This window comes from Typopeltis vanoorti, chromosome 4 (assembly GCF_054136105.1).
Source record: "Typopeltis vanoorti isolate ZY-2024b chromosome 4, IOZ_Tvanoo_1.0, whole genome shotgun sequence".
NCBI classification, from domain to species: Eukaryota; Metazoa; Arthropoda; class Arachnida; order Uropygi; family Thelyphonidae; genus Typopeltis; species Typopeltis vanoorti.
In genome coordinates this window covers 72,039,412-72,054,188 of record NC_143552.1, presented here as the reverse complement: position 1 = coordinate 72,054,188, position 14,777 = coordinate 72,039,412, and the positions used below count along the sequence as shown (strand labels likewise).

Genomic DNA, 14,777 nt, shown 5'->3' with positions numbered 1-14,777 from the left:
CTTAAATATCAACCTTCTAAATTAAATTATATTAGCAGTGAAGAATTCAAATGTATAATTTCTGCTTAACAGTTTATTTATATTTTATATAACGAATAAAGTTTGACGTAGAGTTCCTTTCGTTTTTTAATTATGTTTATAAACTATTCCGCAGATCATTTTTCTAAGCAGGTGTATAATATTGTAACTCGTTCGGTAAATTGTTTTATAGCAACCACGTGTTATTTGTTTTGCGCGCGAAACTTTCTAAGGTGTCCCACAATCCAATTCTCAAGGCCGTAGCGCATGTGCCTTTCGCCCGGTGACTATGTAAAATGGCGGTGGAAACGGTGAGATTTTAAAGTGTTGGAGTGTAAGTTTGGGGAAATGCCCCTGAAATAAAATTTCTAATGTGTAACAGTAATGGCAGAACCCAGAAGGATACCACTCGAAGCAGTGCGAACACTTTCTAAAGAAAAGAAATCAAGAGAATTGTCACCTACGCATCGCTTCCATCTGACGCTTGCTGAATCTAACGACAAAACATGTCCGGAGTACTCATACAGCGACTTAGTGAAAACTGCTCTGGTAAGGCAATACGTGTAGTCCGTTGTCGTTGTCTGTATAATAGCTGTGTTAGCTGTTCAGGTCTTCTCCATCATGGGAGAAGGCCTACTATCACGGAATAGTAATGTAATTACGAAGTAAAGATTTTTCTCCCTCCTGACACGTAGCCTACATGTTTCTGTTGTGTCACTGAATTTGCAGTATCTCAAAGATACCCCAACGTGATTGGTGTTGATGATTCTAGAATTTGTTAATGCATAAGAATATGCTCTTTTTTGTAGTTAACTATCGTTATTGCCAGCATTTTGATAGTATACATAGTGTTCGGAAGCCATATTTAAGGGGCAAAAAACGAAAGGTATGCGGGTACCTTCTGTAAGCTGTGATCGCTGTCATGGATGTGTGTTATACTGCCCTATTTTGGTATCTGTAATTTTGATTTACGTGTATTTGAAAGAAATTGGTTAAAATTTGAATTAGAACACTTTTATTTGTGACACACACACCGTTTTAGAACTTTGTACTCGTCGTATACCAATTCTAAGGAATTGTTCTGTCACAGGAGACGGGGATTGCGTATAACACTCACTTCGCAGGCGTTGCTTTATATTACTACTAAGTTATATATGATCCTATTAGTTGTAGTTATATTAATTTCACGTTGCACTTGCGATTTCATGTATATCGTTGCCTTTATATTATATTTTAGCCGTGGATCATATTCTAAACATTAGCAAGTTCAGTACCAGATGTGCTCTTACTGTAGCCGCTGCCGTCACGGAAGGAGTTCCGGGAGGTACCTTGCGCATCGCTACTTTTCTGAAAAGTGAAGTGGAGATTTATAGGAGTCGGTACATGTTTGTTTCAGGGTTACATATATGTGTATGTAAACACAAGGAAGAAAAGAAAATTGGGAGGAGCTGAGAATATACCGAAGTGCTTTTAATATATGCAGTCTTTTCTCTATGAATATTTAATAAAAGGGGTTTTAGTTTATCTAACATAAGATTTTTCAGAAATTTAGGCAACTTAATTTTCCCGTTATGTGTGAATGCTTTTCGTTTTATTACGGTATACTTTTCATTAATTTACAAAATGGTTTCACGTAATATTGGATGGCGGTCATAATGAAGACAAAGATCTTGACAATATTGACTTTATTATAATATACTTTTAAATTAAAAAAAAAAAACATACTACCCATATTTTACTCATACGTTACGCTTAATTATTAAATAAATAATTTCTGAATGGGGGAAGTAAACTGAAAAGAAAAAGTTTTTTTTTTTTATTTCTGTTTCACATATCAGGTAACGTTTATTAATATTCTGCGAATGAACCGGGCATTTTTTCTGGATATCTTTTGTCATTAAAATAATGTCGACTGAAAGGCATTACATGATCATGGCTCATGTTTGGTAGCAACTTCGTGATCCTTAATGAAAATGGTAGTGTTGAATGCTTAGGTGTTCAAAAGATATGAAGCGAATGACAATGTGACGTACGCTTATGGCTATTTTCCATCGCCTCCGGCGTGAAGCGTCTGTTGAAGTAGAACAAGCCTCACTTTTGTCGTCAATGTATCGCGTCTCCCTCTCTCACTACGTGTGCAAGGGTTAACTTAACTACCGCGTATCGTGATGATCGTGGTATTTGTCAACGACCTTAAAAGGTTTTTAGGGGCGTATGCTATTTGGACGAGTCAATTGGCCGAAGGAGGGAATTTAAGTACTTGGGAGGGGAAATATTTCCAATGCCTTGTTGGAATAAGTTGACAAACTTGAATTGTAGCAGGATCCTAGTAGTGAAAGTGAAACGCACTATTATATTATGAATTAGAAATGAAGTAATCACATTTTTTAATAAAATCGAGAAATGAAATATCCAGAGATTTGAAGCTAGAAAAGTGTTGAATACTCGTTTTGATAATTCAGTATCCAGTACTGTTGTCGACCCTTTTAAAAATGTCATGACATATTTATAGTAAATACTCCTCTCTTTTAAGAGTGGGATACCTTTTAGTTAGCTAAATAATTTGCAATACTTAATGTTTATTATTATTAAATCATGACGGTTATTTACATTTTCTTTCGATAAGTGAAATTATACAGCGGAACAAAAATTACCTTTTGGGTTTGTACCTAGGTAAAAACAATATACACTGCTCAAAACAATTAGGAGAATATTTTAGTTTCTGTCGGATAATTATAAATTTCTGCAAATATTTATAACTATTGGGTACCTTTTATACATGAATAAATATTTCTTATTTATGGATAGGGTGTAATTGATGAGATATTGTTTAAATAATCGATTTATTGCAAATTGTGTTACATTTGTAAATTATTTTTATAATTTACAAGAAAACCAAAATACCACCTAATTGTTTTGAGCAGTATATTTGCATGGTATAAAATTACTTCAAACTGTGAGTCAGGTGCTATTCCCAGCATTGCTTGTTACATGATACTCGGAGTCTGGACATTTTATTCAGATTTATTTATTTATTTATTTTAAATAGGTAGTTAAAAGTAAATATAACATTAAAGATGCTTTGTTTGCTAATGAAATTTGGTTATTTTACTAATTTTTGGATTATGATGTGTTAAAACGGACCGTTGACGGAGAAATTTATAACACGCACATATAATGGAAAAACATCCAATTGTTCAAAAAAGTTTTTTTTTTTCCCGTGAACTGACGTGCAACACTGAGTGTTCATGAATAGTTTCTTTATAAAGCCAAACTGTTTTATTTGAAACAGCTTATTTTCCTTACCAATACCACTCTTTCCTAGTTTATCTAGTGTAGCTGGAAGAAAAGTAGCATCCAATTGTGCTTCTGAATTGAATAGTTTTCCAGGATTATTTTGAGTTGCATTCTTGAATTATATCCTTATACTATGTTACATGAAATCATCATATAGATCTTTAAATCAACTTTCTATAACAGGGAATGTATATTTATTCAGCACTGTGAACACTTAAGTCACTTATTAACCAAAATATGTGAAAAGGACTGATGTCAAAAGAACATTCTTAAACTGAAGAACTTAATAAACAAAGGATTTAAACTTATAAATAAGCTTTTTTAAACAAAATTGTTATTTACATAAGAAAGCATAATTTACATAATACAAGTGGTTTATGCAAATCTTGCATGGTTTTTAAGCTAGAAATATAAAATGGCTGTGTATTTACTGGAGGTTTTTGATGTGAAGGACTGCAGGAAATTATGGGCAAGGTGATTGTGATGTAGAACCACATTAAAATGTTTTGCATTACGATTTAAGTCTGAGCCCCATGTATTATGTCTGTTAGCTACAAGCATTCTGGATGGTTTTGTGTGTTTTGCAGAATAAAAAATAAATAAAAAACACCTGAAATTATTAAGTTTTCAGGCAGAAGGATGCTACTACCTACAAATGAGATTTGCTAACAAATTTTCCCAGTTAAAGCTCTTTATAAGGTTCTTTGCATCCAAGACAGGATTTGAACTTGGGTCTCTTTCTAACCAAAGGGCATTGTCAGTACTGACTGAGTTATGAAAGCCACAGTGAATTTTATTAGAAAAAAGCTTGGCATTATTAGTATTTAAATTTATTTTAAGTATAGTTCATCCAACATCCTGACCTTCAAGGAAAAACTTGAAGGTCAGGATGTAGTTTGGTGTAGTGATTCCTTTCAGAAGACAGAAATATTAAGTTAGATTATTCCTAAAAAAATGTTTTTAGGGAAAATGCAACTGGTTATAAAATCTTCAATTGTCATAGCATCCTATGTTCCCCTAGAAGATACATTCCGGAATAAAGATAACTTTAATTTTTTAGTGTTTTTATGTTGTTCCCACTTGCAAAAGGTTATTTGCAAACCTATAGTACATTTTATACCATGGGTGGGCTAAGGATTTTATTTTATTTTTTATATTTTTATCAATTTTATCATCATCAAATTCCTGACATGTACCCTCAAGGGGTGTACAGGATATGATAGTACTTCATGAAAAATTTACCTCATTACTAACTTCCTATCTACAATTTTCTTAAAATCAGTCTGTTACTTGTCAAGAATCCAACATCATTATCAGATCTTATATTTCTATCGTCTAAGGCAGAAATTCTCAACCTATGGTACGTGTAAGGCAGTGACTCACGTACTACTGGTGGTACGTGAGCCACTGCCTTACTGGTACATCTAATATATTGAATTAAATATAGTACGCCACTGGAAAAGGTTGAAAACCCCTGGTCTAAAGCACTTTGTACCGTATCAATCCACCTATATTTTGGTCTTCCTCTGGGTCTTTTTCCTGGCAAAGAACACTTGTTTTGCTAATCTTTCCTTGCCCATTCTGTTCAAGTGACCATACCACCTGGGATTAGCTCTGCTAACGCATTCCTGGATGCTGACAATGTAAAATTTTTTCCTAATATCCTCATTTTTAATATGATATTGCCATTGATGCCATCTGTTCACGCCTATAATCTTTCTCAGGACTCTCATATCTGCGGTCTCCAGTCTTTGGTCAAGTGTTTTACTTCTGACCCAGTTCTCAGATCCATAAATTAAAACTGGTTTGAACACTGTCTTGTATACAGCTAATTTAGTGTTCCTACTAATTTCTGTCTTATTCCATCTGAATTTATTTAATTGACTTCCTACCATACCAGCTTTGTTGATTCTGTTGTCTATTTCCATATTTAAACTACCATCTTCACTAAAAATTGTGCCTAAGTAGCTGAAATGTTTTACTTGTTCCACAGGTTGCCCATTCAAAACACAGTTGACATTTTCAATGATTCTAGCTATTTTCATTGTCTTTGTCTTTTTATTGCTGACCTTCATACCATATCTATTACAACAGTTATTCAATTTAGTCAGGAAATCTTGCAATGGATTTATAGTGCTACAAACTTGTAGCGGATTTATTTAGAAGTATAACATCGTTTGCATAAAGCAAAGAGCTGACATTAACATCTCCAATTCTGAAATCATGTTTAATACCACTTTCCTTCATAATGTGATCCATATAGATAATGAATAACAGAGGGGATAATGTACATCCTTTTCTCACACCAGATTTAACATTAAACCATCTTCCTGTACTTCTTTCAATTCTAACTGCTAACTTGCAACTCCAATAAAGACTAAGTATCGCTTGATATAATGCCTCATTGACACCATATAACTATAGTGTATTGACTGGTGATTAGTTTACGGAATTAACAACGCATATAAAGTATATTAATTAAAGGTAACTTTAATGAATAACTTCTATATTTCGGCAACGTCACATTGCCATCTTCAGGAACATAAAGATATGGTATGTGCACGCAGGCACTAACACAAAGCAAATGAGGAAGAAAGCAAGAAACTAATATTGTTCCTAAAGTCCTAATGGTGCCCTCTGGCGGGCTAATTTGGTAGTGTCTTGGCAGTTGGGCTGAAGTTCTCATAATGTAAGTCTCCCAAATTTGGGGTGAGGAAGAAAGCAAGAAACTAATATTGTTCCTGAAGTCCTAATGGTGCCCTCTGGCAGGCTAATTTAGTAGTCTTGGCAGTTGGGCTGAAGTTCTCATAATGTAAGTCTCCCAAATTTGGGGGATTATTCTTTTAGTCCCCCCCCCAGTTTTGGGGGGCTAGTTATTCATTAAAGTTACCTTTAATTAATATACTTTATATGCGTTGTTAATTCTGTAAACTAATCACCAGTTATGTCTGACCAACGTATAAGCCTTGCTACTAGAATGTAGTGTATTGAATAGCTTCTCTCTTAGCACCTTGTCATATGCCTTTTCTAGATCGAGAAAACTTAAATACAGATCTTTGTTATATTCCCATGCTTTCTCAACTAATTGTCGTAAAGTGAATAACTGATCCTGACAGCCTCTATTTGGCCTGAATCCAGCTTGTTCTTCACCAAGCTTTTCTTCCACAATTCTTCTCAACCAGTTTCTCAAGTATACTGGCATAAATCTTGCCCAGAACACTCAGTAAGGAAATACCTCTGTGATTCTCACATTCAGTTTTATTTCCCTTTTTATATATGGGTACTATTAGAGCTCTACTCCAATCATCAGGAATTCATCCCTCTGTCCCAGACCTTCTGAACTATGCAGTGCAGCCACTGTAAGACTTTTATGTCACAAATTTCAACTTTTATGTCACAATATTTTCAACTGGTCGAATATCATCTACTCCTGCTGCCTTTCCACATTTCAAGCCTTTGATGGCTTTTTCTACTTCAAGTATGAATATGTATTCCTGACTGTATGCCTGTTGAGTGTTTTTTACCACTACTATCACTGCTTGTTTCATTTAACAAGTTTTCGAAGTAATTACTGCATACTTCAAGGATATCTTTTTCTCCTGTTTTCATGTCCCCTTTATCATCTCTAACTCCTTTTACAGCATTCTTTCTTTCATTTCTAAGCTTCTTCAACAACCTCCAGAATATCTTACCACCTTGATATTTATTTTCTATGTTCTTGCCAAAGTCCTCCCATGACTTTTGTTTAGCAAGTTTTACACAGTGTTTAGTTTTCTTACATTTGTCTCTGTATTCTCTAAGAGCACAAGTTGACTTATTTGCCAGGAACTTTTGATATGCTTTCTTCTTTTCCTTCATTGCCTCTTTAACTTTCTTTGTCCACCATGGAGTTGTGATTTTTCTATCCTTGCAGACAACCTCACCAAATGTCTCTCTCTCTGGCTGAATCAGTCAGTGTTTTCTCCAAGGTTTGCCACTTAATCTCCAAGGTTTGGTTCCTGTTCTCAAACTCTTTCATTTTTTGTTTAATAATCTTTGTGTATTTTAGTCTACAGTTCACATCTGAGAGTTGCTCAACTTTTATTCGCTTTAAAACTTTCTTACATATCATTCTTTTCAATATGAAATTCAATTTTGTCATGCTCAAGACCAAATAGTGATCGCTTCCAATTCAAATCCTCTGTACACTCTGGTGTCCTGCACCGGGGAGAAAACATCACTATTAATAATAACATAGTCAATGAGACTTTTCTTATTCCTTGCCTCTTCTCTCCATGTGAATTTGTGTACATTTTTATGTTGGAACATGGTGTTAGTAATAACCAGTCCATGTCTTGAGCAGAAATCCAACAGGTATTTGTATTATTATTAGCATTGCTCTTTTCTCCAAATTTTCTCAAAATATTTTTGTATGTCTGACAATCCCTTCCTTCTCTGCTATTTAGATCCCCAACAAGGACCAACTTTTCCTTTTTCATTGTGTTAGTAGCTTTCTCTAGAGCCTCAAAAAATTCCCCCATTTCTACCTTAGTAGAGCTTTCTGTGGGACCACAATTGGTTTAATTGGGACCACAGAATTGTATATTGGTTTAAGCCAATAAGAATACAATTTGGTTGGCTAAATCCCAAATTGCCAGCCCATCGTCGTTCGTTCAGTGTCCAGGTAGATATCCAACAGGGTGTACCATGAGAAGGTGAGGATTGGACATTAGGTCAGAAGCCCTGGTCGGTTCTCCACATTCCTTTAAAGGCTATGTCGAGGTCTCCTCTCAGTTATACAGCTTTGACCCTTAAGCACCCCTTTCATATCAATTTTATATATTTGAAATAGATTAAATGATTGTCAGCCGAGAGATAAAAATATAAACAGTATTTTTTATTTAATTAAAATGCACAACTAGTTTTGTCTTCTTAGACTTCATCGGGTGCATTACATGGAACAGCAAAATACAAAGAAACATTTTAAGAGAATAGCTATAAACTCAATCGACAATGTATTACTGACATTTAAAGGTGTTCTGGATATCACTGTATTGTTGTGCATGTACATGCAGTCATGATTTCATGAACGCCAAAGTTGGGTAGCAGTGCAGTGACAATCGGAGAGATTATAGCCGAAGTTAGTGTTATGATGTAATGGATTGAGAACGATTTCCTTAGATTTCACAATTCTTCTCTCAAATTGCCAGAGCATCTAAAGATGTTCCCCAATTTGTTCCAGATGACTGGATGAGTGATAGAATTTTCATTGTTAGGGTCAGTAGAATTAAGGACATTATTAAACAGTGTGATAGCTGTAGTTCTGCCATATTTTGTCAGACTGAAAAATCCACTGAATTATGTCTGGAATAGCATGAGAGACATCATATTCTGTATAAAATTATTGCATCAGGTTAAAATGCAGTGGTAATAGTTGCAAGGAATTAATTGTCCTACACTAAGTAACTTAACTGACATTTCTCTTTCCAACTGCAACAAGGTTTTTTTGTTGACTTCGCACTGTGAATTCCGTATAAGACTTTATTTTACTGCATCTTGGGACCCTTCCTTCCTCATGTTTGTGCCTATCTCAAATCTTAAGATATTTGTCAAACATTTTAGATATGTATTTGTACAAATTCTTGTTTGCTATATTTTGTGGAAATATGCCTATCTTCAGTAATACCTCATTATGTTATATAACAATATAGATATTTGTTTATGGTAAGATCATATTATTTGTTAATCTGGAGAAAGTTAAATAATTATAGTAAATGCCACACCTGGTGTTTTAGTCAAATATCTTTTTATCTGATCTGAAGATGATCAAATCAGAGAATACCTAACGTAGAATTAGGATAATAGCTGAGTCATAATTTCCTTTCCGCATTTTGTTATTCATGTGCCATTTTTATCATTGGTTACTGCTGTAATCTTTTTGATTACTTATCTTTACAGAAGATAAAGCTTCAATCATTGAAATTCCTTCAGCACTTTACTTTTCCTACTGAGGCTGGCTTCCCTGTTTTAACCCCCACTGTTCAAGCTGAAAGAGAGATGCTGTTAGTAGTGATCTGACATAATTTATTCACATTCCTAGCAGAATATCAGATAAACTTCATCTTTTCAACATCGTGAACCTATTTTTGACCACACCTCATTTCAGATATAGTATAAATGCCAACTGTCCTCTTAGTAACACAGATCATAACCAGGTGCATACTTCCTTTTTCTTGTGGAATATTCTCCACTTAGCCATTTTCAATATGTCTTTTCTTTTGCCATTAGAAATGCCATGGCATTTCTAAGCAAAATAAATAACTGAAAAGGATCCTTGCTACATTGAAGAACCTTCATTTCTTCCATTCCCAACCATCAAGCGTTGGATTGTTCTTTCAAAGTTATATATATAACGGTTATTGCAGGTTGTTTTAGCGAAGCTAAATGTGTAACTGATGATTTTGACTTCGGGAGGTTGTCATTGACTTCTCACTAACTCCAAATCCTATCCATAGTATGCTGATGACAGTGCACACCATTCCTCTTTCATTTGTCAAACATTTGTAGTCAGTGAATCTCTACCAATATCTTATACACTGATTTCCTTGCCATTCTCTTAGGGAAGGTCAACAAGATCAATGTAGTGAACTCAGTGCTACCAAAATGGTTTTCTTTCTTTTGATTTTTCCTATCATGGAACATATTCTTAGACACCATATTTGTTTGAACATGTTTCAAACAAATATGGTGTCCTTTTCTATTCAAGGAATTATTTCTCACCTGTACAAAGTCTAACCTTAGAACACTGTTCTTGTGTTTGCAGTGGTACAACATAAAAAAAAAAAAATCACTAAAAATGCTTGATGCTGTACAGAAGAAGCCAGTCCATTTTGTTTTAATAATGATAATGCTCTCTTGCATATTTTCTCAAAGAAGTTCGGTTACTACCTTATTTCTTTTCTATGGGTATTGTCATGGTGCTGCTTTGCCAAATCATGTTCAGAGAAAAGTGATTCTCTTAAGATGTGAAATCACCAACAGTATCTGATCATTCATCCATACACAACTCAGTTTTGAATTCAGTGAAAACTAGCCTGTCATCTTTCATTCCACTTATTTGGTTTTGTATAAATTGCATACCTTTTCCAAACTTTAAGAAATACATTCAGGTTTCTTCTTTCTCTTTAACCACATGTCTACACAAGACCAGTTGTTTTGCAGGGTTGATACCTTTTAAAGTTTAAATGATGTATGCAGCTGAATATATAGGACCATTAAGAAATGCTTAAATGGAATTAATTATCCATTGAAAGGGCTTATTTTAAGTTGCTGTAGTGAAACACTATGGTGATTCACTAGATATACACTGTTACAACTTCTGCACACCCCCATGCTGCACACAGAATTATGTCAGCCAGGTTCTGCTAGTGGCACTGTGTGCCGCCAACATTTACATGTTTATCAGTAGATAGAGTTGTCTAGCTAGCTGTACAGGTTAACATGCAGTGAGGAGATTATGAGAGCCGTGTAACTGTAATAGCATTTCACAGTATTGAAATGCAGCCATCTGTTATTTTCAACATGCTGAAAACACTCAGGATCAGTAGGATGTTTCTGTATTGGACTATTAACCATTATAATGATACAGAAGACATATCTACCTGCTGAAGTACAGGTTGAAGTGCTGTGTTAGGACGCAACAACCTGTGAGGGCTGTGAAGGCATGTCTCCGCTGTAATCCTGTAACATTGCAGAAAGTGATGCTGTGAGAGAGAGAGAGAGAGATGAATGTTTTGCAGAGAACGATCTCGCATATACTAAATGATGACCTTGGGGTGAGAGCCTATTGTTGTTCTACTGGACACTTCTTAACACTACAACATATTCAGCAGAAGGCGATAAAATCAAAGGTGCTTCTGCAGACAGATATCCTCTTCACAGATGACACTATTGAAGAGTTTTTTCATCATCAATTTTGTTGCATTCATGTAATCCTGTAACATTGCAGAAAGTGATGCTGTGAGAGAAAGAGAGATGAATGTTTTGCAGAGAACGATCTCGCATATACTAAATGATGACCTTGGGGTGAGAGCCTATTGTTGTTCTACTGGACACTTCTTAACACTACAACATATGCAGCAGAAGGCGATAAAATCAAAGGTGCTTCTGCAGACAGATATCCTCTTCACAGATGACACTATTGAAGAGTTTTTTCATCATCAATTTTGTTGCATTCATGTAGCATCAAATATGTTGCAAAAAAGTTGCATTTCTGCGAGAAAGGGATCAAAACTTCCACCAAAGTGTATCAAGACACTGTTCTGGGGCCTGTGGTTATGGCCCCTGAATAACACCTTGTTTCACAGTAGGCAGTGTATCTTCCAACAGAACTTAGTCCCTGCACATAAGGGAAGGACCACACTACAGTATTTGGAGACAAATATGTCTGACCACATATTACCATCTGATTGGCTGTCTGGAGATACCATTCTGAATTTGTTGGTACCAACGAATTGTGATTGGAGCTTCAGAGAACTCGGACCACAATTCGTTGCCCCAGCATTACCAGCCTGAAGTTGGATTTGGAGCGAGCTCTGATAGCATTTCTGTTGGATATGTGCATGCTGCCATCTATATGTGTGAAGGCAAAAACAGGGACATTTTGAACATTGAGTGCTGCTATATCCATGATATACATGCAGTTTGTATGTGCTGAAAGCTGTAAATGATCTGCTGATAGATAAAATGTTTTCAGAAATTATGTTCATATACTGTCTTTGAAGTTTTTTCATCGTAAATGTATTTATCATTCAATCACTCTTTATGACAATACATTTCACTCATTTACCACTTTCCATGCAAGTAACTAATTTCTCACTTTTAAACATGCTCTTGGCTTTATTCTGTTTTTTTTTTTTTTAAGGTAATCAAAATGTCAATTTAAAAAAATTAAGTTGGCTTATTATTAAAAATAGAGCCTGTGTAGCTCAGTGGATGTGGCGTTTGCACGCCACGGCGCTTGGCTGCATGAAGGAAGACTTGGTTTCGAGTCTAGTCGCGACTAGAGGAAATTTTTCTAAGCCTTTTTTCGACCGGTTCCCGAGTTAGTCGATCTCTGGCACGGGCATGCAGGTTTTTCCTCCCGGAAACTCTGGTTTTTCGTCCTGTAAACTCAATAAAATCGACCGTAGAACCCACATTATTTCAGACATTAAATATATTGTGTTAGGGTTAGGGACCACGAGATGGCGGCACATTTGAGCCGTCTCTCTTCACTGTGTACCGCTTAATTAGTGATAGCCTTGGGCCATCTATCTCTGATTGGTACCAGTGGAGATTGAACTGCCCACTCAGTCTCCAAAAGTTAGATAGGGCTAAATGGCCTTGCCTACTCCCCATATACGGGAATAAAAAGGCGTTAGCTGATTTTTTTTTTTTTTTTTAATTATTAAAAATAACTTAAATACCTGCATCACATTCAGGGTTAATGATTTCCTTTTTCTGTTGTCAGTTAGCTTTCTTTCTCTCATATTTTATGTATTGTGGTGGTATTCCATATGCTAACTTCAGCTCTAGATATTATGATTTAATCACATTGAATCCAGGTCCTGTGTAATGGAAGCAATTTTCAGTTAGAAGCACATGGAAGGTTCTTAAAAAAAAAAACAAAAAAAAACCCTTCAATTCATCAATATCAGCTGACCTTAACAACTTTGGTGCAGTTGCTCTACAACCAAGCAGTGATAGTGATTTTCATAATGTTATTCATAATGTTCAAGCAACAACTGGGTTGTTGCTTGAACAGATAACCTTTCTGCTCTACAACCAACAGTTCATGGGTTCAAATTCCAATGTAGGCATAGATGTTTGTGAAAGTTTTTAAGTTAGTTGAGTTTTATTGTCTGGTTGTGGTCCACCGCCATGCTTATTTTGTTGTTTCAGGCCTGAAAAGTAGTTTCAAAGAAGGCACTTTTTTTTTTTTTTTTTTTTTAATAATGTATTTCAGTTAGATTTGGGGAAAAAAAAAAAAAGAAATCTCTTCAGTAGTATATCCTTCCCATTTCTCTTTGCATGTTAGACTTATGGCTCTCCTGGCCAAGTAGTTGACTTCTTTGAAACCTAATTAATGTTCTGGTAATGTTTAATCCTATTTGCATGGTGTATTATGTATGCATGTTGTTTTGTGGGATGAAAAACCAAAGTTTCTGGGAGGGAAATCCTGCCACTTGCATATGAAATTGGCTAAACCATCATCATTAGTTGTAGTAATTAGAAATTAAAATTAAGAGCCAAAATAATGGTTCTTCATATCTGAGATCATATTTAACTCAGATCTTTCCAGCTAATGGGCATAGTAAGCTGACTGAGCTTCAGAGGCTCTGTTAGTGTAACTTATAGCTTAATTACATTTTACTGACCATCATAAATTTTACCTTTTTTTTTATTTTTTCATCGTGTGCAACAAAAACAGTTCCATTTACTATCTCTGCAGCTTCAATTGACATTACACTTGAACAGCTTTATTGCATATTTCGGGGTAAGGTTATCAAAACAGTCCTGTATTTGTAAATTTTAGATGGGGCAGTAAATTGCAAGAAGCTGAGATAGAGTGGGAAAGAAAAGAGGGTGCAGTGGGAGACTACTTCAGAAATCTGCTATCAGCCAGTCCTCTATACCCATTACTCTGTGGTCATGTACCAAGTGGAGTAGACTTGCTTCCCTGTATGTATACCATGTGTTGTAAGTTATTTATTTTTCATGGCCAATTCCTCTTGTAGTTTTAATTTGAGAAAGTTTTGAGCATTTTAAAACAGTAAACCAGTGTGTTTGCAGTTCATTTAAAATGCACATTTATTACAAATGATTGTTACATTTGTTTAATTTTCTTTTCTGATTTCGAATTGCTTCCTTTATATTCTTAATTTTTGCTCCAGGAAAACTTGAAGTTAAAACTTGCTCATCGATAGCATGTAGAGTCACCATACCAAATAACATCTTTCTTTTTACAAACATCACTTACCTGATTTTCATTACTTCCTGACTTATCCGTTGTGATTTCTTATTTTGCTGCTTAATTTTCTTTTTCTCCCTATGCTCATTTAAACGGATGTTCCAACAATTCATAGTGCAGATCCCTTAATTTTCCCATTGCCAAAACACCTTTGTGGGCAGGTGCATTGTCCTGATGAATGATGATTTTTTCTTCTGCAAACTAGGTGTTTTCTCACAAATTTTTTTCTAGTCTGGTTAAAAGATCGGAATAACATTCTCCAGTTATGGTTTTACCCTTTTCAAGATAATTAATAAACAAAATGCCTTTTAGGATCCCAGAACACTGATGCCATGACCTTTCCTGCTAATGGAACTGATTTTGTCTTCTTTGGCGCTGAACAACTGGCTTCTGTCCACTGTTTTAACTGCTGTTTGGATTCTTGTGTGTAATGGTGAATCCAAGTCTCATCCATAGTAATAAATCGACGCAC

General features: G+C 35.2%; 1 protein-coding gene across 2 annotated transcripts in view; it reads left to right on the top strand.

The window, feature by feature from the left end:
- The first annotated feature begins 297 nt into the window (after positions 1-297).
- Positions 298-14,777, top strand: part of LOC150107401 (uncharacterized) — a 384,774-nt gene continuing 370,294 nt past the window's right edge. For both annotated transcript variants that reach the window (XM_090391269.1, XM_090391268.1), the window contains exon 1: positions 298-567. In XM_090391269.1, the coding sequence (XP_090247395.1) occupies positions 403-567 (165 nt within the window). In that variant the 5' untranslated portion in view covers positions 298-402. The remainder of the gene's footprint in view (positions 568-14,777) is intronic.